Source organism: Panthera leo, chromosome B1 (assembly GCF_018350215.1).
Source record: "Panthera leo isolate Ple1 chromosome B1, P.leo_Ple1_pat1.1, whole genome shotgun sequence".
Lineage (NCBI taxonomy): Eukaryota > Metazoa > Chordata > Mammalia > Carnivora > Felidae > Panthera > Panthera leo.
Genome location: NC_056682.1, coordinates 20,817,838 through 20,842,540, shown reverse-complemented (window position 1 = coordinate 20,842,540; position 24,703 = coordinate 20,817,838). Strand labels below are relative to the sequence as shown.

At 40.3% G+C, this 24,703-nt stretch overlaps 1 protein-coding gene across 7 annotated transcripts in view; it reads right to left on the bottom strand.

The window, feature by feature from the left end:
- Positions 1-24,703, bottom strand: part of MTUS1 (microtubule associated scaffold protein 1) — a 171,417-nt gene that overhangs the window by 17,098 nt on the left and 129,616 nt on the right. For 6 of the 7 annotated variants that reach the window (XM_042934382.1, XM_042934383.1, XM_042934384.1 and 3 more), the window contains 2 exons: positions 20,486-20,700; positions 12,885-12,951 (listed from right to left, as the gene is read on the bottom strand). In XM_042934382.1, coding sequence (XP_042790316.1) covers positions 12,885-12,951; positions 20,486-20,700 — 282 coding nt within the window. Of the gene's footprint in view, positions 1-12,884; positions 12,952-13,977; positions 14,049-20,485; positions 20,701-24,703 lie in introns of those variants that run through there. The other variant, XM_042934387.1, reaches the window with a different exon arrangement.

Genomic DNA, 24,703 nt, shown 5'->3' with positions numbered 1-24,703 from the left:
TGCACAAATACAAAATCCATACAGTACAAAGGAATCTTTCTGTCCTGGTGTCTTAATCCTTCCATCAGGCGACTGGTAAAAGCAGGTCTGTGACTAAGGGTGCCGAGAGGCCACTGCCCGTGCAAGAGCTGGACACCCATAACTTTTGTACACGCACTGGGACGCTGCAAAAGTTATCTCCAGCGTCCGCCTCAGCATGAGTTTGCAGAATTAGGAAAGAAAGAAACCAACTCATTTACAAGACCAGCCCTAAAGCCACAGGCCGTGTTAGAGGCAGACCTTTTCACCCCGGGACAAACTATGCCCACGCAGAATTCTCGGCCAATGACAGAACAGGAACACAACATGCTTCAAGCATATAGAACTGAGCAAGGAAAAAAAAACCACTTCAGAAAAATGGACAAATGCCTGAATTTTCTCCTTTTCATATAACTTATTTGGATGACCTCTGGAAAAGGCTCTGAATTATAATCTCTGAAAAGGAGAGCTGGATTCATCCAGGGTCCTCTAGTCCTTATCCCCGAGAACCACACGCGCAGCTATTACCTAATTTGTCCTGGGGACTCTTCTAAGGGGGGAGGCTAGACCTGTATTCTCTCCATCTCGTAGACATCAGTTTCCCTTCGGTGACTGATAAATGCATGTTCACAGAGAAAAGCATCACACAACCATGGCCCTAACTTGGTCATATTCTTCATGACTCCTTCATTTTTGGATCTGGGTAGCACGGTTCATCACGAGACAACCCCAAATATTTTAACTCTCAGGAACATAAATAAAAGTCTTCATAGAACAGAGCTAGAATAATTAGGTCCAATTCTCAGTCACACCATTTACCTGCCACGTGATTTGAGCAAATTATTTAAGCTTTCTAAACCTTCATTTCCTCATTTTTTTTTTTTTAAATGGAGCTAATATTGGTAGCTTCCCTGCAGGATTAAATAAAATAACACACACGAAGCCCCTGACACAGTGGCTGACCAGAGTCAGCGTGCAATAAATGTTGCTGTTATCCTTACCCGCCTTACAAAAGACCACCCGTTCAAATGTGTTTGAAGAATCGTCAGAGACAGGCTTGTGGTTCCACGACAGAATGTGACAGTTAAAAAGCAGCCTTGTGTAGCATTCAAAGCTACACACACAGACACACAGGATAGGGTACCATAGTTCTCTTGTTCTTGGCACTGGATGTAATAGGACTTTCCCAACTTGTAGGTGATTTTATCTAAATTGGACATCCAGTATAAAGAAGAAAAGGAAAAATAAAGGGGAGGAGGTAAGGTCACATGGAAGTCACACACACTTTCATGATGCCACATCAGAGATTGTGACAGAAAGAAAAGATTAACAGGAAAATAAGACGACTTCATTCCCCACTGTACACACATACTTTCTCTAGGTGCTTCTGGCAGGCGTGCCATGGGGGCCAACCCTTCTCTGCACCAGCTGTGGGGGGATCAAGATGTCTGCGTCCTACGTTTCTTGCCTGCTTTAGGTCCCCCCGCCAACCCCCGCCTCTGGCCACCTGGGGAATCAGACACCTGCTTTTCAGTGCTGGACACCTTCACTCTTTTTTCAATATACTTCTCAGGGAAAATATACTTGCTTTTAAAGCTTTTTTTTTTTTAATGTTTTATTTATTTTTGAGAGAGGAGAGACAGAGCATGAGTGGGGGAGGGGCAGAGAGAGGGGGAGACACAGAATCCGAAACGGGCTCCAGGCTCTGAGCTGTCAGCATAGAGCCCGACACGGGGCTCGATCTCACAGACCGCGAGATTATGACCTGAGCCAAAGTCGGAGGCTCAACTGACTGAGCAACCCAGGCGCCCTGAAACATACTTGCTTTTAAAAAAAAAAAAACAACAACAACTTGTAATTGTGGAATAATTTTACAGAAAAGGTACATAGATAGTACACAGAGTTCCTGTACCCTTTCCATCTAGCTGCCCCAATTGTTAGCATTTTACATAATCACGGGACATTAGTCACAATTAAGGTTTTGACACTGGAACAATACTAGTAAGTGTGCTATGGACTTTTGGATTTCACCAGGTTTTTTCACTATGCTTTTTTTTTTTTTTTTTAAGAAAAAAATTTAGGATAATTAAAAAAAAATTCTAATGTTTTATTTGCTTTTGAGAGAAAGAGAAAGACAGAGTGGGGGAGGGGCAGAGAAAGCGGGAAACACAGAATCCAAAACAGGCTCCAGGCTGTCATCCCAGAGTCTGATGAGGGGCTCTAACCCATGAATCGTGAGACCATGACCTGAGCCGAAGTTGGACACTTGTCTGATGGAGCCACCCAGGTGCCCCTAGAAAAACTTTGGCTCTTCAGAGAAGCTGCAAAGAGAGAACAGAGTTTCCAGATACCTCTCATTCCTTTTCCCCTAACATTAATACTGCACATTACCAAGGGACCTTGACAAAACTAAGAAACCAACATTGGTATAGTATTATGAACTAAACTCCATACTTTGCCCCTTTTTTTTCTGTTCCAGCACCCTATGCAAGATATGACATTGCATTTAGTTGTCATGTTTCCTCAGTTTTCTCTGGTCTGTGAGTGGGTCTTTCTTCCCCCTCCTGCCCCCCATAATCTTGACAATTTTCAAGAGTCAGGTATTTTTAGAATGACCCTCAATTTTGGTTTGTCATGTTTTCTCTGTATAGTCCATTGACCCAGCAATTCCACCAGTAAGAATTTATCTTACAGGTATATTCCCACACGTGTAAAATGAAGGACATTTGAGGTTATCCACTGGAGCATTTCTGTAACAGCAAAACATCAGAAACAACCTAATGTCCACCAAGAAGGAACACGTTAAATTATTTGTGGTGTATCTATGTGATGGAATAAGATCATTCAACAGCTATTAAAAAAGACTGACAAAGTTCTTTGTGTATCGATCTTTAAGAATGTTGAGTGGAAAAGCAACGTGCATGTAAAATATGCTCCCACCTGTGTATCAAAGAAGGGGGAAACCAATCTATAGCTTATCTTACTACTCCTATGATCCAGCCCCAGAACCGTGAATGGGAACACTATCTTCTATCATAGCAGCATAATCACTTCATAATATTATTCTTACTCTATGGAAGAGAAATCCGGTCAGGACATGCTGCCAGAGTGACTGACGGGCTACGTAGGTTACTCTCTGAAACCAGGGTCTGTTTAAAATTGGAGATAGTAATTTAAGTGAATAAGGTAATCAATAAGCCATTTTTAAAAAGTAACTTTCTACTTGGGGGAAGGGCAGCAGCCTACAAACAACGAAAGGCTAAGTACGCAGACTGTCCAACAACGGGAAAGTCTAACTTTCCATATCTCAATTTCCTGGTGTTGCAAGGCAGGAATAAACACCACCTGATCGGCTAATCATAGCATTTGGTGAGGATTTTGTAGAGCACATCTTCACAAACTCTCTGTGGAATGATCATCTCCTCAGAAGACGTCCGAGTTTTACTTGCCAAGACGTACTACTTTTTCATATGACCAAGAAATGTGGCAGTCATGTGATACACAACAGTCTTTTTCCAAATTTCATAATGAGCTATGAAGGGCTTTCTGATCGCTCTTGGGAGTTACATGAATCAACATGAACTGATTTCAAAGCCACTCCCTAATCATAACTTATTAGGAATCTACTTTTACAAAAAAAATGCCTGCACCCTCAATTCTCCCATAAATAATACCATCTTACATTTAAAGCTCAGTTTCATACTTCTTTTTTTTTAATTTTTTTTTTAACGTTTCATTTATTTTTGAGACAGAGAGAAACAGAGCATGAACGGGGGAGGGGCAGAGAGAGAGGGAGACACAGAATCAGAAACAGGCTCCAGGCTCTGAGCCATCAGCCCAGAGCCTGACGCGGGGCTTGAACTCACGGACCGCGAGATCGTGACCTGAGCCGAAGTCGGACGCTTAACCGACTGAGCCACCCAGGCGCCCCCAGTTTCGTACTTCTACAAAATGCTCTCGTATCTATTCTCTCATGTAATATGATAGTGTTTTGAGTTAATAAAATAGGTATCATCTTAAATCTCATTTTACTGGAATGGGAACTGAAGTAGCAAAGTTGGGTCCAGAACTCAATCCACTCAACATTTTCAATTCAGGTTCTGCAGCACAGAACCCAGAACCTGATCTCTGTGGCTATTTCCTCAACCTGAGAGGCAGAAGAGAGAATTTAATTCATACATACAATGGATGCCTGAGAGTATTAGGGCTTCTTTCTCTTGTGGAAGCTAGAAAGACTTCAAGATAAGGCAAGTTAGAAGGAAAAAAAAAACAAAAACAAAAACAACCCAACTTTTCTCTACACTGATTAGTCCTGACAAAACCTTACGCAAACGGGGGATGATGATCTGGCCCCACCAGCCAACGTGAGCACACAGGTGCCAGCTGGGTCTCCATGGGGCCTGTGGTTCTCCCCGCCAACACAAGTCTGAAAAGGCTTTGCTGTTTTTCAACTTACTCACTGGCCAACAACATGCTGCAAAACAGATGTTCTCATAATCACAACAGCAACATTCCGTGGACCAACGAAAACATTTAGGCACGAAAGTGGATCGGAGATGCAAGCCTGGCGGAATAATTGGCATCATGTTCTAAGCTTCGGGCCTGAGAAAAATCAGGCAGGACTTTAAAGAAATCACACTGAGACCAAAGTAATAAATGGAATGTTAAACGTCCCTCATGCTTCGTTTTTAGAGTACGAGGTTCAAAAGGGCAGGTAAAGTTGATGGCATTCCTAACATTTGGAAGCCTAGGTACAAACAAGAACGGGCTCTATTCAGTTGGCACTATTTGACATTACTGTTTATTCGCTCACTGCGCTTACCTGATTCTTACAGACTTTCTGTAAAAGAAACAACATTCTGGACAACCATCATGGTGTCTAAGTGTAGTCCAGGGAGCACCTACATGATAATCACCTGAATGGTCATTGAACGTGGGTTGCTGGGGGTGCCTGGGTGGTTCCATCAGTTAAGCGTCTGACTTGATTTCCACTCAAGTTCTGATCTTCTATTGGTGGCATTGAGTCCTGCGTCGGGCCCTGCACTGACAGTGTGGAGCCCGCTTGGAATTCTCTCTCTCTCTCTCTCTCTCTGCCCCTGCCCCATGCACACACATGCAAGCTCGCTCTGTGTCTAAATAAACAAACTTAAAAAAAAAAAGAGTGGATTTCTGGGCTCCATTCCCAAGCCACCTGAGTCAGAACTGTGAATCAGCATTTTAACCCAGTTTATTTCATTACACAGTGAAGTCTGAGAACCACCATTCTGGACAAATGACATGAAATTAGTCAACACTGAACATATCAAAACTGGACAAGGACAAGCTAGGACAAGGAACACAGGCTTTCAAAACTGATACCCCCGGTTATGTTGCACATCTATACAGGTGACAGTACATAACCTTTTACTTATAGACATAGCCAGCCAAAGTCTGAATTTAGGATGGGCAGACGTGGATAGGGAAAAATGGGCTAAGTCTGAGGTGGTCAAAACCATCTTCAGTCAACTCAGAGAAAGAATTCTCTTTTGGTATACTATTAGTTTTCATTACGTTAATAGTTTTTTTTTCATAAATCCCACTTCAAAAATCACTTCTGGAATTGTGCAACTCCAAAGTGACCTAACTGTAAAGAGTTTTTCAAATGACTTGAAATACACAGCCTGTTAAACCACAACTGTAGATCAAACTAATGAAAGAATTAACACATGAGCCAAGGTGTATGGTGGCCTCAAGTTCACAGACACCAGTTGAGTGTTGATTAGACAATTTATACCTTGCTTTTGGCAACGCTAAGTCACTTTTCCCTAACTGATAATAGCAAAACCTATTTTAACCTAACAGTGTTTCTTGAACTCTTGACTCAGATAAAAAGATTCCAAAAGTCATTACCAATGCAAAGGAGTGTCTATATCACATGATTTTCCAACCTTTGAAATATTTCATCATGGTTTTCCCTGTTATGATGAGCAGGAGTTTGCTAGTCTAACCATGCTAGGTTCTCAGCCAGGCGCTTTGCTCTCTAGCTGCTTGACCTCAGGAAGGTTACTTCACTTTTAAGCCTCAGTTTCTTTTCCTTCCTTCCTCCCTCCCTTCCCTTTCCTTTCTTTTAATAAAATACTAACCAGTAGACTAAGAGCTGAATACTGCTGTCAGGAAAGAGCTGGCACTCAGTAATGTTACCACCATACCCAGTGCATAATTTTTATACACAGAGGAAAAAAAATCAACTAGTCTTTTGTAATTATGGGAATTACTGCAATTCTTAGTGAATTAAGGGTTCAAATCCCACTTGTGTCATTATATAGAAACAACCAGGACAGATCTATAAAAAAGATGCACATTACCTGAACAACGCATTACAAACAATACTAAGTTTATATGAATGTCTGTGAATAAAGGCATTTCAAGTTTTTGTTTTTATTTTTTTTAACGTTTATTTATTTTGAGAGACAGCAAGCTTGTATGTGTGCGGGCAGGGAGGCGCAGAGAGAAAGGGAGAGAAAGAATCCCAAGCAGGATCTGCTCTGTCAGCACAGAGCCCGATACAGGCCCGATCTTATGGTATGTGGGATCATGACACGAGCAGAAATCAAGAATCAGACACTTAACCAACTGAGCCACCCAAGTGCCCCAAGTTTTTGACATCTAGTTCATTTGACCAAATACTTAAGTCTCAGTAGGATTTAAAAAAAACTTAAATAAAAATAGATGGAAGGTGTCTAAAAAAGATGTACATTAGATATTAATTTTGACAGCTAAAATACCTTTCCTCCATTAATTAAGATAAAAATGTGATTCTAATGATTAATATTAACAAAAAACAATAGAAACCCCCAAAGACCATAATTATGGTTCTCTATTTTTTTTTTTAACATTTATTTATTTTTGAGACAGAGAGAGACAGAGCATGAATGGGGGAGAGTCAGAGAGAGGGAGACACAGAATCTGAAACAGGCTCCAGGCTCTGAGCTTTCAGCACAGAGCCTGACGCGGGGCTCGAACCCACGGACCGTGAGATCATGACCTGAGCCGAAGTCGGCCGCTTAACTGACTGAGCCACCCAGGCGCCCCTCGTTCTCTATTTTTTTAATGTTTATTTATTTTTGAAAGAGACAGCGACAGAGTGAGAGTTGGGGGGGGGGGGGCAGAGAGAGAGGGAGACATAATTTGAAGCAGGCTCCAGGCTGTTAGCACAGAGCCTTACGTGGGGCTCGAACCCACGAACTGTGAGATCATGACCTGGGCCGAAGTCGGACGCTTAAATGACTGAGCCACCCAGGTGCCCCATTATGGCTCTCTATTATGGCAGTTTTGATCCAACATGATTCTTAAAAAAAAAAAAAAAAAAAAAAAAAAAAAAAAAAAAAAAAAAAAAAAAAAAAAAAAAAAAAAAAAAATTAGAGTGACAGGTTTATTCCCTAACTCAGAGGCCAAATATTTGCTGTGGACACTGACCATTAAATTGAACTGTAATCTATTTCAAGGGCTGACACTTTCAAAATGATCTAACTGGGATTATCAGACATAATTATAAAATGTTCCCCAGAGGGGCACCAGGGTGTCTCAGTCGGTTGAGCATCCGACTTCGGCTCAGGTCATGATCTCACGGTTCGTGGGTGCGAGCCCTGCATCCGGCTCTGTGCTGACGGCTCAGAGCCTGAGGCCTGCTTCAGATTCTGTGTCTCCCTCTCTCTCTGCCCCTCCCCTGCTTGCACTCTGTCTCTAAAATAAATAAACATTAAATTTTTTTTTAAATGTTCCCAAGAGAATTATAGCTCACCTTGTTTATTATTCATTTCTAAAAACATACTCATTATTTTTAAAAGGTTTATAGGAAAATATTTGTATACAAAAACCATTGAATATTAGGTATTATACAGATAAACCAACTTTCTCTAGTTACCACCTTCAATATAAAAGTCATTCATTCACTGAAATACTAAGTACCGGGCACAAGATCTTAGCTCGTTGAGCTACAAAGGTAAAGGAGATACTGCCTTTGAAAGGCTCATGGTTCTAGAATGTGAGAAGAGGTCTAGAAACAAATAACTACAATAACAAAGTATCTTGAAGGACACAGTAGAAGGCACAATTAACTTTTCTTGAAAGATTAACTAAAACTCAAATGAAGATAAGGTCTTTTAGCTAGGACTTAGCTAGGTTTTAGCCAGTGAGGTGTTTAAGAGGCAAACAATAGAAAGGCGGTGAAAAAGGGACAGCACATTTCAAGCAGAGGGGATAACATGTGCCAAAGAGGGCCAAAGGGGTATGAACGGACCCGTGTCTAAGGCATGGGGAGGGGAAAGAAGGTGTGAAGAAAGGCAAACGAGCATCCCGATATCATGAAGTTGGGCTGGAAGGTTCTGGTCAAATCATACATGGTGAATACAGTCTATTTGGACTTTTCCCCAAAGCCCAAATGAAGTCATTTATATTTGTTAAAAATGTCCAGTTGAGGACAGATGTGAGACTTGTTTTAATATAGTCTGGAGAGAAGTGGGCCTGGAGCAAGGTGACCTGTTGGATGACCATTGACATGTATTTGAGGGGAGAAATTATGGGGCTTAAATTAGAACAGCAGGAGCCAGAAGGATGAGGAGGAGAGAGGAGGACAAGGCATGTGAGACCTGTCATTAGCTTAGGTGGTAACTGAAGAATGATGCCACTTCAGAAGATGATAAGCAGACTTTGAGGAATAGGTCTGAATGAGGAGACACGGCAGAGAGTTCAAGGAAGCAAAGGGCTGGGGAAACAGAAAGGCCTGATTACACCAGACTGGCTTTCCTGGAGGCAGCTCTTCACCGGGCAAAATACATCTGCAGCCTCGGAAGGACAGAACTCGAAAACTAGCTCTGTGCATCATCACCCTCCAGGTTGTAGATGAAACCATGGGAATGAATGGGATAACAGCCGACAAGGAAACTCTCACTATACTAAACACTATAGGGGTAAGTGAAATTAAGCTATCTCCACTCAACAGAACTTTCCCAAGTCATTCAGCATGACCATAATGAAGAGTATGAGGCAATATGGAAAAGTGCTTGACACAAGCTAAAAAGAGAAGAATACACATAAAATATCATGGACGAATCTCAAAATCATGTTGCTGTGTGGAAAAAAAAAAAGCCAGACACAAAAAGAATATGATGTATGTTTCTATCTATATGAAATTCTAGAATACACGAAACTCATCTACGTGATAAAAATCAGATCATTGTTTGCTTCTGGAGAAGAGGGGTATCATCTGCCAGAGAGGAGAATGAAGGCATTTTCTGGGAGGATAGTGAGCTTTAATATCTTGATAAAGCTGTAAGTTACATGAGTGTATGTGTTTGTCAATAAGCATTCCATTGTAGGTAAGTGATACCTTAATAAAAAAAAGTCAAGATATGAAATTGTCTACTCTCATATACACAAAGACACAGGAAATATGCAAAAGTAAAGTCTTCTAGTGGAATATGGGCTATTTTGCCCTCACTTCACAGTTTTAACTTTTTGCACACTATTCTTAAATAAAAAGAAATTTAAAAACCCTCAAACACCCATAAATATTTACCAATTACTTGTGAAAATGGAGAACATGTATTTTTTTCCCCATAGGGAGTAGGAAAGAATCTCTGAAAGAAATTTACTCTCTGGAAAAATTTTTTTTTTTTTTACTATCTGGAGACAATAAGGAAACACAAGATTATAGTAAGTACATGATTGTGAAGTATCGAGGACTCAGTGGAAGGAGGGGAGCCTCATGGTTTTGTTCTGAGGGAAGTTGGGTTAACTTGGCAGCACAGGACACTGGTCAGGGTGACGACTGAGACAACAGGGAAGTTAGTCAATGGAGGGGAGGGTTGGAGGCAGTTAGATTCTGAAGGTCACTATCACAGACTCTACTTGGGTTTCGGTGCTCCTGAGTCTGAGTTGTCTTTTATATTCTGCAGTTCTTAGTTTGGGAAACTTGCCTTAATTTTCATAGAGAAGATAAAGAAACATTACCCAATTAGAGAGTGGATCCAACAGCCCCCCATATTTTGGAGAGAAATGGTGGATTCCTGGATGATGGTGGTGGTAGTAAGGCTCTCTTGAGGTGCCTGTGGTGGACCAGGTACCATGGCCAGTTGCTTCATACATATTACTATTTTACTCAAGCTCCGCGACAACCCAGAAAAATACGGATTAACTTCATACCCCCAGTGAGGAAACTGGACTCAAAGAAGCTAGGCAACTTCTAGTTAGGAATCCACGGACAAAAGGCTAGACTATGGCCTCCACTTTGCAAGCACTTGGACCGTGTCAGGAGGGGATCAATCACGTCTCATTGGCATTTGAGTCTGAAGACAAAAAAACAACCCATCCTGAGGGGTTTCTAGTAATATAGTCTAATTACAATTCCTTCCTACAGTGTGGTTGATACCCCCACAAAACAGCAAATGTGACTATTACACAGCTATAAAATGGAGACATGTTAGCTTAATAGTAACTATTTAATAGTAGTTAACATTGGGTGCAACGCACTCTACAGTGAGTTACTTCAGGTACTCCTCATGACTATCCTTGAGCAGACAATTATTAGTGCATGTGATAGATAATGAAATTGAGACTCAAGACCTGTAATGTGACTTGCCCTAGGTCACCCAGCTACGAAAGGTCTGGACCTGGTTATTGTGACCACACAGTCTAACCATTCTATAGTACTGCCTCAAATTTTAAAATCGCATTTCGAACTTTGCTATGTAACCTGTTGTCTTTCATCTTAGTCCGTGCTACAGACAATCCCACTGGCAGCTTCTGGAGAATTCTTCCTGGACTGTTTCCATCAGAAGAACTACGTAATGCTTTCTCTTCTCTCCCCTCAAAGAACTGAGACCATTCCCAAAAGGCTTTACATAGTTATTTGAGAAGTTCTACCTCATTCAATGGGAGCACTGACACATTCCCAATCGTCCCTTCCATTGAAAACCGTTCCTAATGTCATCGCATTACCCTGACAAGAGTCCCCTACGGCCGTGTTAACCCAAGTCCCACCCAACTCCCACCTGGGTGACCGGACGCTATGGACAGGCCAACCACTGCATCCGGACGCGTGGACAGCAGTGGTGAAAGCACACCAGGGCACACTCTCCTTATCACAGACGGAAAGTTGAGAACGGGTACAAACTGTGACAGCTATTTCCTGTCAGGCTACGTACCCAATGGAGGTGCTGAGGACCCGGGTCCCACTTTAAATCATTTAATTGTGCTACCCACTAAAAGGTAAGAAGAGGATCCCCTATTCAAGCAGCATGAATGAGAACAGTGTTCCGCTGGCGTTTCGGCCCCATCTTGGAGAGGCCGAAACGTGAACCATCAGGGAGGCTCGTCTCCACCTCCACTGGGTCATAATGAACTCTGAAACACACACAAAAAGGCCTCTTTCCTGACCTGCTCACTCTATATCCATTACCTTATTTAAGGCACACACAAAAGCAAATTAAGTTGGTCATCTGGGTAATCAAAAGGGCAGCTGTCTAGTTAAGTAACAGGACAGAAAGCCTCAAATGCTAACGCCAGGAGGCCTGTTTCTCAGCTGTGGTTTCCTTGAACGGTTTGCCTAGAATTCTCAACTCTTTGGGGTCCTGAAGTTCCATCTGTTTTAAAATTACTTTTCTATAAAGAGTTCCTCATTTCCATCGCCTCAAATAAGGTCAGGAGAAAATGATGTCTCAGCTAGGTATTAAGAATCTGGAGGGGTAGTCAGCAGTTTGTGGTTGCCTCCCGTTGGGAGGTGAAAACAGAAAAGGAACACAGAGACAAGCCTTGGCCTCACATTCACTGCTATTTAATCTTTGCCCAGGGTTGGGGGGTGGCAGAGAAAAAAAAAAAAATTAAGTCCAGCCAATTATATTGACAATGTTGAAATTCCGGTCTTGTCCAAAGACAGGTTTCTCCTAGAACTGGATGAACACAATTTTCGTCTCTGGCTGTTGCCTTTGCATTATTTATACACATACCTACTCACACTTTAGGAGGAGGCTGTGAACATACATAGGAAATCGCTAAGGGGAAGGAATTCAGCCTTTTAATGAATAACTCCAAACTGGGCTGAAGCTGAAGCAGGAAGCTGATTCTCTAGGGCTGAGGGGCCCATGGCAGACAGGGGCATCCCAAGACAGATGGTTCACTCCAACACAGTAGCTGAGGTAGGGAAGGCAAGATGGTCTCTGTTGCATGAACCCTGAAGACCCTTCCAGGAGAGTCAAGAACTAAAACTCAGCTCAGCCTACGAACAGCAGCACTGGATGGTGGGTGTTACAGACTTCAGGGGCACATGGCTCCTGGTAGAACTGGGTCCTTCACCATCAGCCCTGTTAAAATTATAACATTAGCACAGAGCGTGCTTTCTTCAGACAGGCTATCCGGGATGCACAGCATCCTTCTCTTTACATACTTCCTCCTCGCAAACTGCCCCAAGGAAAGCGTAATGTAATTACTATTATCAGAGAGGGAATTTTCTCACCACTTTTTAATATGGAAAGAGGTTCGGGAAAAAAAAATGACAGAATTATTTAAGAGGAACCCACACAATTACAAAACTCGCTCTGTCCTTGTCTTCAGGAAGAGAAATGTTTTGGTCATCAAAAGCTCTGCTAGGCTTAGTCAGATCAGTGCCAGGAATTCTGTGAACTTGAGGTCAAGCTGCCAAGATTCAAAAGAAATGTTGATATTAAGTGTTTGCACAGATACCAGAGTGGGACAGCTAACAACTGCCAGCGTGCAACTCCAGCCATAATGCAGATGGGAGAACCGAATTTGCCAGTTGTCCCCTCATCCTGTCAAACTTACGGGGAAAAAAACAAAACAACACACACACACAAAGGAAAAAAAGCTCTTACCTAGCTCTCCTCGAAGGTTAACAAGTTCTTGGGATAGGGTTTTGTGTTGTTTCAGCGCTTCCTCCCGCTGTGGAAAACACACATCAAGTTACTCATGTTTTCAGGAGGGTCCTTTTCAGTAAAGGCACACATTTGTTATCACCAGGAAAATGAGACTCAGAATCGAGAAGCCAAGATATGAATCATTTAAGCTAAACAGTTTGTGTTGTGAAAAAAACACAGATGTCCCTTAGTTGTTAAGGAAATTCATGTTTCAAAAATCTTTATTTTTTCAGGTTCTCGTCAAACCATCATTGGAGACACTCACTGGCATGGTTCTTTTAAAAATATTTACTTTGAGCCATGCTTCATTGCTAATCCATAGAACCTTTCAGCAAATGCATACTTAAGACTTAATGCATTCTCCTCCAAGGGCAATAAAGCACTAATCAGTTTAAGATAAATATTTAATGTTCTAAACACACGCACTTATATGCACTTTGTCCTAGATTTGCAAATAAAAAAGTTTTGTTACAATGTCAGTCCTAAAAGGAAGAAGCCACAGTGAAAAAGAATCCTTAAAAAAAAAAAAAGACAAAATTAAACTAATTTTACCCAGCCCCACATTGTTTTCTAAGGATTATTATATTTGGGATCAGCTATAACTGTAAGGAGATGTTAAGAGAAATGAAATCAAAGAATATCACCAACTGTTTCCGTATCAAAAAAGCTATTATTAATTCCGTAAAAAAAGAACAATTTCCAAGTTACCAGCAACTCAAAGCAATCACACACACACACACACACACACACACACACACACACACACACACACACAGCGATAGACACAGTTTCTTAAAAGGTTGATTCCCTACCACCAGGGCATAACTAAGGAAAAGGCAGAATTCAGAGCTCTCTGAAAATGCCCTCACTAGGATCACCCGAGACGGAGCTCCTGCCGCATCTTGATCACAGTATTGCAGAGATCATGAGACCCAGTCTTTTGCAGGCAAGAGTTGCTCGTCATTCCAAGCATTCCCCCCTAATTCCAGACAAGCTCTGCCTCAGTCCCTGACATTCTTCCAGAAACGCACTATAAGCAAATACTAATTACCCTTGTTGCTGCACAGGGAGGATAGAGACACATTTTGCTGCTGGAGCAGCCCATTTTCCAGCTTCTGTCTGCACCTGTCCCCACCCCACCCCACCCCCCCGCCCCGCACCGTCCAAGAAGTGCACAGGTGGCCACGCCACCCACCAGCCGGGTCTGCCTACATTCAAAGCTCTACCGGGAGGAGCATGATTGGTCCTCGGTTAGCCTTACTTCACATCCTGCAGGTTACCGTATGCCTCTCTCCTCTCAGAAGCTGATTGCTGCAGCTTCTGCCTTTGGCACAAACAGCCCGCGATTACTTAAAGCCACAGCCCTTCATTTATGAAAAACGAGAGCCAGACATTAGACTGATCGATGGCCACTTACTTAAATATCAGCTGGTACAGTGCAAAGAAAAACTGACCTTCTCTGCCTGGATAATGGAGTTATTTTTAGATTTGTGAACCTTTTTAGTTCCCTCTCTAATTGAGGTCGTTAGATGATCACACTTACTAATAGAAAAGAGAAACGTGTTATCCAAAACCTGTATACTAAAGGAGCCTGTGAACGAGGCAAAGAACAATCCAAGTGTGTGTTTTGTGACTTACAATTCATAATGACATAGTAAGACGAATGGTGTTTGCTGCAAAATTTAATCTGAATGCGTAGAACACGGTCTAACAGTGTTTAAAGTTAAAGTGTGCAGTGCTGATTGGAGAGTGGGAGATCAGGTATCTTCTATAACTTGTACTTTTTACTTTGTTGTGGTCTCTCACTAAAGAGCGAAGGAAGTTAACAACAGCATGCTAACACTGTCACATGGGTAGTTAACAGTGTCTGGAATTTAAGAAACACTTTCTCCTTGAGTACACTTTGCCATTAATGGTATTCTCAATGCTTGATTTTTTAAAGTGCAGTATTAAATTGTTCTGAAATTACAAATCCGTGAGTCCAGGGGCACCTGGGTGGCTCAGCCGGTTAAGCATCCGACTTTGGCTCAGGTCACGATCTCGAAGTTCGTGGGTTCGAGCCCTGCATCAGGCTCTGTGCTGACAGCTCAGAGTCTGGAGCCTGCTTCAGATTTTGTCTCCCTCTCTCTGCCCCTCCCCTGCTCATGCTCATGCTCTCAACAATAAATAAATATATATTTTTTTAATTAAAAAAAAATAACAACAACAAAACAAATCCGTGAGTTCAGGTTTTAAAAAATGAACAAGTAATGAGTGTTCTAAGGTAGAAATTAAAGTCTCAGGAAAAATCAACCTGGATAAAATTGAAAGAAAAGCGAATGGAAATAGATGTAATACATGCCTTTCTTAATCTCATAAATTTAGGCCTTAATTTTGTTTGCTTAGTGATCTATTTCAAGTCAATACCAGCAAGTTTTGTCACGCAATTGTCAAAAACACCAGAAGACAGCTTTACTAGATACCCACAAGCAATTAAAAATCGCTTAACTGAAAAATTAGGTTGATATGTAATTTCCATAAGTCATTTTATGAAAACGTTTACCCCCTGGCACGAACACCTACTGCATGATCTCTCGGCTTATTAAAGAGGTTTTGGGGACAAGGGATTTCAGTTCATGTGAACATTTCCCCCAACTCTACTGCATCCCACCTTCCAGTCCCAGAAGCCACTGACAGCTTCCAATCTCTGTCAGTCTGAGTCAACAGTGACAGGAAAGCCGTGAGGTCATCTTTGTCTCTCTTTTGTCTAAATGGGTTGTTCCAAAGTCAGTCCATTCTTCCTCATGAGCCTTGACTCTATCACAGTTTGTCTACTAGTGCAACCTCCACTCCAGTCCTGATCTCCAGAAATTCATTCCTATTCTAGTGAAAGCATCCCTCCACAGGACCTTGCAGGGGGCTGCTTGATTACTGTCCCATGGTCTTTGTATACACAGATGCCCTTATCTCCCAAAACTATTCCATTTAGTCCATGAAAAATAAAATTCACCCTAGGTCCAAGAATCTCTATCATCCAGCTCCTGTTTAGGCTTCCAATTCCTGTTCTGTACAAATCACACTTGCTACCCATGTCCCACCTCCACAAGAACAAATTGACCTGACCCATTACATAACCCTGAAGGGAATGTTCAATGTCAATCATAGTTACCATCTCCTTTTCCCCAAAACCTGGAGATGACATTTATCTTTCTGAATTGATTGGCAAATTATTACTCTGCCAATTAACAAAGCACCATTTCAGACGCTGGGGAAAAGTATGCAAGAAATTTAAGACATGGTTCTTGCCTTCAAGATTGGGACCTGGATAGAACTAAAATGGCCGGGCCCAACTCTCTTCAGTTACCATTCAAGGCAGATGACCTCATCTGAGGGGAAGCGGCAGAAGATAAAGGAAAAACTAAGGGCTTTATATGTGATCCTATATGACATGCAAATCGCAGTGCCCACACCATTGTGTCAGTTTCTGCCTGACTCTCTCTGGGAGCTTGCCCTTTAAGAGATCTATCCTTTACTTGTAGATGATGAAAATGCATTTTGTCACTCAGCTGCTGATTGCTTGTTTCTTTTTATTCAACGGCTCCTCTATCAGTGCTTCTGTCTTAGATGATAAACTCTTTATAGTCAAGATAACAAGTTTATTTAATTCTCTTTTTATTTTAACATGCAGAATTCTACACAATGTGGGGGAAAAAAAAGCAGGAGGTAGGAATCTGGATGGAAATCTGCTTTTCTACGCACTTATTAATATATGAAGTGCTCCAAGGGGAAAAAAAATGGATTCACTATAATTTAATTAGGGGTCCCTGAAACACAGGCACTTAGTCTCTGGCTGCCATCCCATCAGTGGGCCTGAATTTGCTAGCTATTGAACAGCACCACCAGCACAGGGGATTTTGTAGAAAAGAGCCATGTCAGATCGCTCAGACGGGTACCCTCTCCCATCTCCTCCCCACCACTCACACAATGAATCATGTCCACTTTTTTTTTTTGCCCTGAGACTTTTTTACTTATAGTAGCCTGCTAGTGTCATTCAAAATTCACCTTGTTTGAGTGCTACTTTAGGCTGGATTTCACTTTGGCTGTCTGCACAGAACACTGCTCAACCATCCAAGGATAGACCTGGAATTGGAATAAACTGAAACCATCAACAATGTGTCCTCTGGGAAACAGAAAGTGTGATATTAGTTTCCAGATTCATGAGGCACTTATTAGAACTTCCATGTAATGAATTATTTCTGCCACTAGAATGGGAAAATTATAGTTATTAAACAGGCTTGCAACCAAAGGGTAAGTGATAGTTCTAGGATTCCCTATAATCAATCATTTTTATCCATACTCTAATGCTCTAAAGCCACTTGGGAAAAACTCAGCAATAAGATATATATGTATATACAGATCAGTCTATACCTACAATCTACATCTGCTTATCCACATCTCAATCCATCAATCACTTGTATAGTGGGTGGGAGAGAACCAAAGGGTTAAGAGGGAAATTGTTCTGAAGAATTACTTAACTTTTCCCCTGTTTATGCCTGTCCTGTTTTATAATAGTGTCCTGCACACATTAGGCAATCAGTAAATATTTGCTGATTGATTATAAAGAGCAAAGAACTTTTGCATCAAGACTTTATATGTTCATCTTACATTTGGGATTCCATCCTGTCTATTCACCCATTTGTTTGTTCAGGTATACACTGTACATCTGTTATATAAAGTCCGGCCATAAGTACTAGGGTCATTTCCCAAGAAGGAACTAGACACAGACCCTACTTTCAGTGAGCTTCTGGTCTTAAAAAGCCTAAACGAGTGCAAATAATTATTTGTAATACAAGGTAAAGAGTGACAGAGAAATAGAAGTGTGCCTAGAATCCAGAAGGTACAGAGAACATAGAGCCAGAAGGATCAGGAAATAAAAGAGGGAGTTTTTGACCCGAATTATAAAAAATCCAGTGGAGTCACAATTACATTGGCATTAAAACCTAAATTAGGTGCAATATGAAATTCACATACAGTAAAAGTATCCCTGAAACTCATTAAGAGTTTGTCCTGTTATAGACTGACCAAACATTTGTCAGTTTATCCAAATAAGTGAGGTTTTTCTTCTAATGTTCGATCTACTCCTCCTCCAACTGAGCATGTGATAAAGAGTTTGGTTTGTGTTTACGAGCAAGGCTGTATGGGGAAAAATTACCTTGAAACAGCAGGATCACATGGACTGTGGGAGGTTCATGCCCACGTGAGTGATTTAGGAACCAAAGGAAGAGCAGACTCCATAACTCATCTCACATCCACTTCTGGGCCTCTCCTCATGGAGGGGCATGAAAGGCAGGACTGCCTGATCTATTTAATTTGCATTTTCTACTTGTTGTTTGTATAGTGAATCCATGTAAATTAAATGTAGATAGTGGTATGATGCTGCTGTAAGATGTGAACATGTAGATATTAGAAAGAAGGGCAGTGGCCCAGTAATAAATAGCATGTGAACAAAGAATAGGAAAGTTGAGACATTCATAGATGATTTTAAGTTCCTAACGTCCTAGACCTAGGTTCAAGTCCGGGTCTTCCTCTAAAATTAGCTGTCTGCTGATAGATGAGTTACTTTGTAGCTCCATGCCTCAGTTTCCTTACTAGTAAATTCCAATTTGTGTTTTTGGACAAGATGTGATAAGTTACGAATGTCTAGAACTTAGTAAATATTCAAGGAATGTTATATCCCTCTTGCTTTTTCTCTACCTCACTAATTATACAGCTAGAGCCGACAGGCAGTGAGGTGAGGCTAAAAAGAGCAGCTCATGCCAAATTATAGAATCTTATATTCCAAGTTATACCCCAGAGTTTTCCAGAGGACGTATAACGTGAGCCATGTATATTATTTTAATTTCCTAAAACTGAAGATTAAATTTTAATATATTTTAAGTCAGTATACCCAACATATTATCATGTTGGCATATAGTCAACAGAAAAATTATTCACACGATATCTTCCATTTTTTTCATACTGTCTTCAAAATCCATGTGTAGTTTAATGCTTAACCACATATCTTAAGTTAGTCTTACTGCACTTCAAGTGTCCAAAAGCTTCATAAAGACAGTAGCTACCATATAGGACAGGTAAGCTGTAGACAAAGGTTTTAGTCAGTAGAGTGGAATGCTTTGGAAAGATGAATCTGTCGGCAGTGCTTGGGATAAACGAGTGAAGGGAGCGCAGGCCTAAAATCTAGTTAAGAAGTAGTTATCACAATCAAATGGACAGTTCTCTAGAGTCTGAACAAGGTTGGCAACAGTAGGAATGGAAAAGAGGGGATGGTGGAGGGGGGGCAACACTGTAGGATGAGGGCTCACAGGACTTAATGACTCATTCCATGTGAGACAGAAAGGAATTGAACATGGGGCGGGGTTAGGCTAACTGCAGTAAAACAAATTTATTGGTTTATCGCAAAAGAGACTGTTTCCTGCATTTGATCTTACGTGGTCTCCAATTTTACCTACTTGATAATATAAGCCAGCTTTCCAATTCCCTCCTTACATATTAAAGAGCAACAGAAGTACCATATACCCCTACAATTTTTAAAACTAGGTATATGTGTCTATCTTGCTCTCAAAAAGATGTATTTGGACAAAGCTGTAAAATGTTCAAATATTGATCCCAACTGTCTATTAGCTTGGTTACTTGCAAAGACAGAGACCAAGTCTCATTCACCTCTGTCTCCCCTGCCCCAGACAGGCAACCATATCACAGTAGCCTCTGTAGAAAATGAACACAGGTTTGTTGCACAAACTGAACTACAGAGCAAACTGAACTACAGAGCAGAGCTGAACTACAAGCAAACTGAACAGTTTTCTTCTTGAGATGTTATGGATGTGCATCTTTTAAGACGGTGATTAAAAAAATTATCTAAACAGCTCAAGTATAATTTCATCCCAGTGTTTCCGCTCAGATAATCGCAGTTTTTGGTGGTATACTAGTAGCATACATTCATAGAAGTTTGGCTTCTCAATGCATTTTAACTCGTCCCTGAACGAACACCCTTGTAGAATGTCAGAGAAGACTAAGTAAGCAAAGAAAATCTGTTTCGCATCTGTTGTACCACAATCCATTTTAGGAATGGATGGAAATTCTGCAAAGTCCCCAGACCCATACTGAGAGTTACCTTGGAAGTGTTCCTTGACCCATAAATATAACCAATCTCATTTTTCAAAGCATTCAACTAAAGGTGATATGAAGAGCTACATTCAGTTAGACAAAAAATTGAGTGAAAAAATGTTAAGGCTAATATTGGTTAGACGTGTATACAAGTACAACAAGCAATTATCTTTTGCCATTGTCAGTCTGAGTGATTTTGAAAGAGAAAAGAAAGTCGTAGAAGTGTTTCCATCCCAAATTTCTAGAGAGAGAGACTCAGGTATCAAGCGAGTTGACAAAAGCATAATCGGATGAATTATATCCGGTCTCATCATTCATTAACTGAAAAGTGTTCACAAGGCAAGAGCATGAACGCCGCCCCCTCCCCCATGCCTCACCTCAGGGACAAAGACTGTTTAGAGGGTACACATCCTTACCTCAGAGAGTAGGTGCTGAATCACAACTGTCAATGCCTCAAACTTGGTATTACCACAGGAAAGAAGCTGCTTGAGCTGCAGGATAAATCCACTTTGGTTTTCACATGTTGTTTTATAATGAGCCAACTCAAGTGTTTTTTCAGAAGATAGCACATCTGGAGACGTCTGTGTCTGGATACACAAACTTCTGGGATTCTTCTGCCTGCCCTTTTCAACTGTAAAAGAAATGAGTATACATAGGAAGATATGTGATTTTTAGTTTTATAATCACTACCATCTGGGTTCAAAAACAACAAAATAAGCCACAGAAATGCACTTAAGTTCTATTTACATAAGGAAAGCATATGGCTCAGAACAGAAATTAATCACATATCTAGATGTTTGGAATGCACAAACACAGACCATGTCTCTAGCCCTGACTTAAAAGATTTACATGGGGCAGAGAACCATTTGTTCATGTACGTGAAACAAATAGATTTAGCAATCCAGACACATGAAAATCGCGTGCAAAATAATGTAGATATCACAGGTTCTAATTTTTTTAGGTAAATTGGCACAGTATCCTGTGACAAGTTCCCTGAGTCTATATTCTGATCACATATGCTCAAAGAAAAACACAAGGGATTGGACTTTCAACACCTCTCCCTCCTCCTCCACATTTTCTACAAATCTCGCATCCTTTCCTGCTGATGGCCTGGTCATTACAAAGATTTATACTGCAGATGAGTCATTTCCTCATCTCTAATAAATCATTACACATATTGAACACCTACTCACATTTTGTCCCTTAAGTTCACTGCTAAAAGTACTATACTCTCGACTATACTCTGTTTTCTATCAAACACAAGCTTTATTGTTTTTCCCCTCTCCAAGTAGTAATAATGGCCTACGCATTTTTCTTTTTTTTAAAGCTCATGCTAATACTCCAAATCCAACTAAGATGCTGTGCTAAGTGATTATTCACTTTCTGTGCCACGGGTGTCCTGGGAATTACTCTATTTTAAATGAAAAACTGCTCAGTTTTGGAACCGTTCCAAATATCTCCATCACTTTAAATCTCCAACAGAACTGGAAGAACACACAACAAGCTGCTTAGCTTCTTGAAATAAGTAGGCCAAGTAATCAAAGCAAAACTAAATCTGAAAAAAAGATACAAGAAACAAACAAACAAAAAAAGCTTCCCTGTTCTCAGAGGTATTCCTGATGGCGTTCACATTCTGTGGTAACAAACCTAAGGGAATTTTATAGATGGGAATTATTTCTTCTAATTTTTCAGGGGGAGGGAAACTAAAGTAATTTCTTGGGGAAAAAAATAAACAAACTTGACTATTCATGCTCCAAGAACCAATTACAAAATACACTCAAAATATTCCTTAAATTAAAAAAAAAAAAAAAAAGGCGAAAAGAGGTTCTCATTTTCTTTGATGCTTTCTATGGCTAAATGACTCATATTTGTATTAATACTTGATAATTCACTGTTCTAAAATGACTAAAATATCTTTTGTGTTTTAAAAACACTTAAAGGGTCAAGTATTTGCCCACAGTCTTTCTTAGTGCTAAGTAGCTGTTAATGATTACTAACTGCCACTTCCAAAGCAGAGGAAGAAAGCAACCAAGTTCCTTGTCATAATATTCAAGTCCCATAGGGAGAGCTTTTAAGAGTCATATTTTAATGAAAAATAATCTAAATATTTTACAGTTTGTCAAAGTGTCTGAAGTTAGCATTCCTTTATTTTTCGTCATTTCCTAAAATGTTCTTAGGAGTTCTACTCTTCACATAAAATAATAATTACATAGTGTTTTACTGCTCAGGCAGTGTTCTCACTTTCCTTCTTTCTTCCCCTTAGTAACTCTCCATAGGGAAGGCGAGGTTCCAGGGTGGGAAGGGCCTTGTCCAGGCTCAGAGGGCTTCTATGGGACAGATCCAAAGTCAGAACCTAGGCCCCCGACACCCAGTGTCTACTGTTCCCACCCACCCTGGAAAGTAGAGACGGGGAAGAGACGTAATATCTAATTAAAAATAATCATTTATGCAATAATCATAATAAAATATCACTTAAATATATCAAGCCCCTTATTTGGTAATTCTTCATTTCAGTAAACCTACGTGTAGGTAAACATCTGCATTTTATATAGTTTCCTATAATTTTATACGAACAGAACAGCAAAAAAACATCTTTTAACTCTTTGACCAATTAGAATTCAGTGCAACATATGCAGATATAAATTCATTCTCCTGACACTGCTGTATGTCCTACTAATATTTATGTAATTCATTTGATTATTGATATACTACATTCAGTTTATCATTTCTTGAATCCCTTAACCATGTTTGATTCTTTTTCTAGAATTTCTATGCTGATCAATTTTATTACTTAACACAATATCAGAGTTTTAAAACTGTTAGGCTATAATTATTTGCAAAATTTGAGATGTAAGTATTTAACATTTTTGAAGAAAACATCCTTTAAAATTCTTGCCTACTGAGACTTTCCGATGAGTTTTACTGGTCAGGTTCTAGTAAGTTATTTCATAAGGAGATAAATTTAAATTAATTTATTAAGCACTGTTTTTCCCTCTTCGGGTTCAGAATACATGTACTCTTTTTGTAGCACCAAATTTTATATTTTCCTTCAAATTATCTCTTATATCAAAGTCAGGCAATATCTAGTAATATGTCTGGCTTCGTAAACTTTTTTTTTTCGGTATTATCAATATTTTAAAATTTTACTGTAGTTAAAATATTTGCTAGCAATATTGTTTGGATAAATTACTTGATATTAATCTTTTTTTCTTACTAAATGGTTAATTCCATTTCTAACATTATTTTAAAAAGGGGGAGAGGGGTGCCCTGGGAGGCTAAGTCGGTTAAGCATTGGACTCTTGGTTTCGGCTCAGGTCATGACTCATGGTTCATGAGTTCGAGCCCCGCATCGGGCTCTGCACTGTTAGTTTGGGATTCTCTCCCTCCCTCCCTCCCTCTCTCTCTCCTCATCCCTTGCTTTAACCCTCTCTCTCTCTGAAAATAAACTTTAAACAAATAAAAAAAATTAAAAAAAAAAGAGGGAGATAGCCTTCTTTCTTTCTTGCTTTAACTGTTTCTCAATGTCCATAGATTTTAAAATAATACATCTCTATCATATTAAGAATCTGTCAATACTGTTTTTTGAAGTGTTTAAAAAACATAAGTTGGGTTTGCTGACTCTATATTAAGCCTCTGAAACCATTATGATTTTTACTAGATTCTATTTAATTTGATAAATTTTGGTTAAAGGCTTTTCTTAAGCCACAGTGGCTTCAAATTCCTAAGACATTCTTTTCTCTTTTTCAATTAAAATACTTTTTACCATCTGAAATGTAGTTCCTCCTCATTTTTTTGAAGCATAACTGACATTTAACCTAATATTAGTTTCAGATGTGCAGCATGATGATTCACTATTTGTATATACTGGGAAATGATCACCATAATAGTCTAGTTAACATCTGTTCCCATACATAGCTACAAAATTTTTTTTCTTGTAATGAGACCTTTATAGATCCCTCTTAACAGTTTCAAATATGCAATACAGTATATCTACTCTAGTCCCATACTGTACATTACATCCCCATGACCTTTTTATAACTCAAAGTTCGTACCTTCTGACCTCTTTCACCCATTGCACACCCACCCCCAAAACAAACTCTTATTTTTTTCATATATGGCAGCTATATGTAAGCTATAAGGTACACCCTGGAAAACATTCACTGCCCAAGCCTGACTACACGCCAGTCAGGCATATCTCTTGGCACTTAGCTGCTTTTCATTTATGCTTTGCCTGGTCACTGGTTCACCTGTGGCTGCAGTGTTAAGGTGTTAACAAGGCAAGTAGGGGAGGGACAGCACCTGTGCTTCGGTAAAACCCAGCTGTCCACATGACAGCTGCTTTTTCTCTCAGTCTTTCTTTTTCTTTACTTTTCTTAATTTTTTTAATGTTTATCTATTTTTGAGAGAGAGACAGAGGACAAGCAGGGGAGGGGCAGACAGAGAGGGAGACACAGAATCCTAAACGGAATCCAGGTTCTGAGCTGTCAGCACAGAGCAGGACACAGGGCTTGAACTCAGAGAGTGCAAGATCATTACCTGAGCCGAGTCGGATGCCCAACCAACTGAGCCACCCAGGCACCCCAACAGTGTCTCCCTTTTCAGTAAAGGGGATAGAAACCAGAAAGACACAAAGT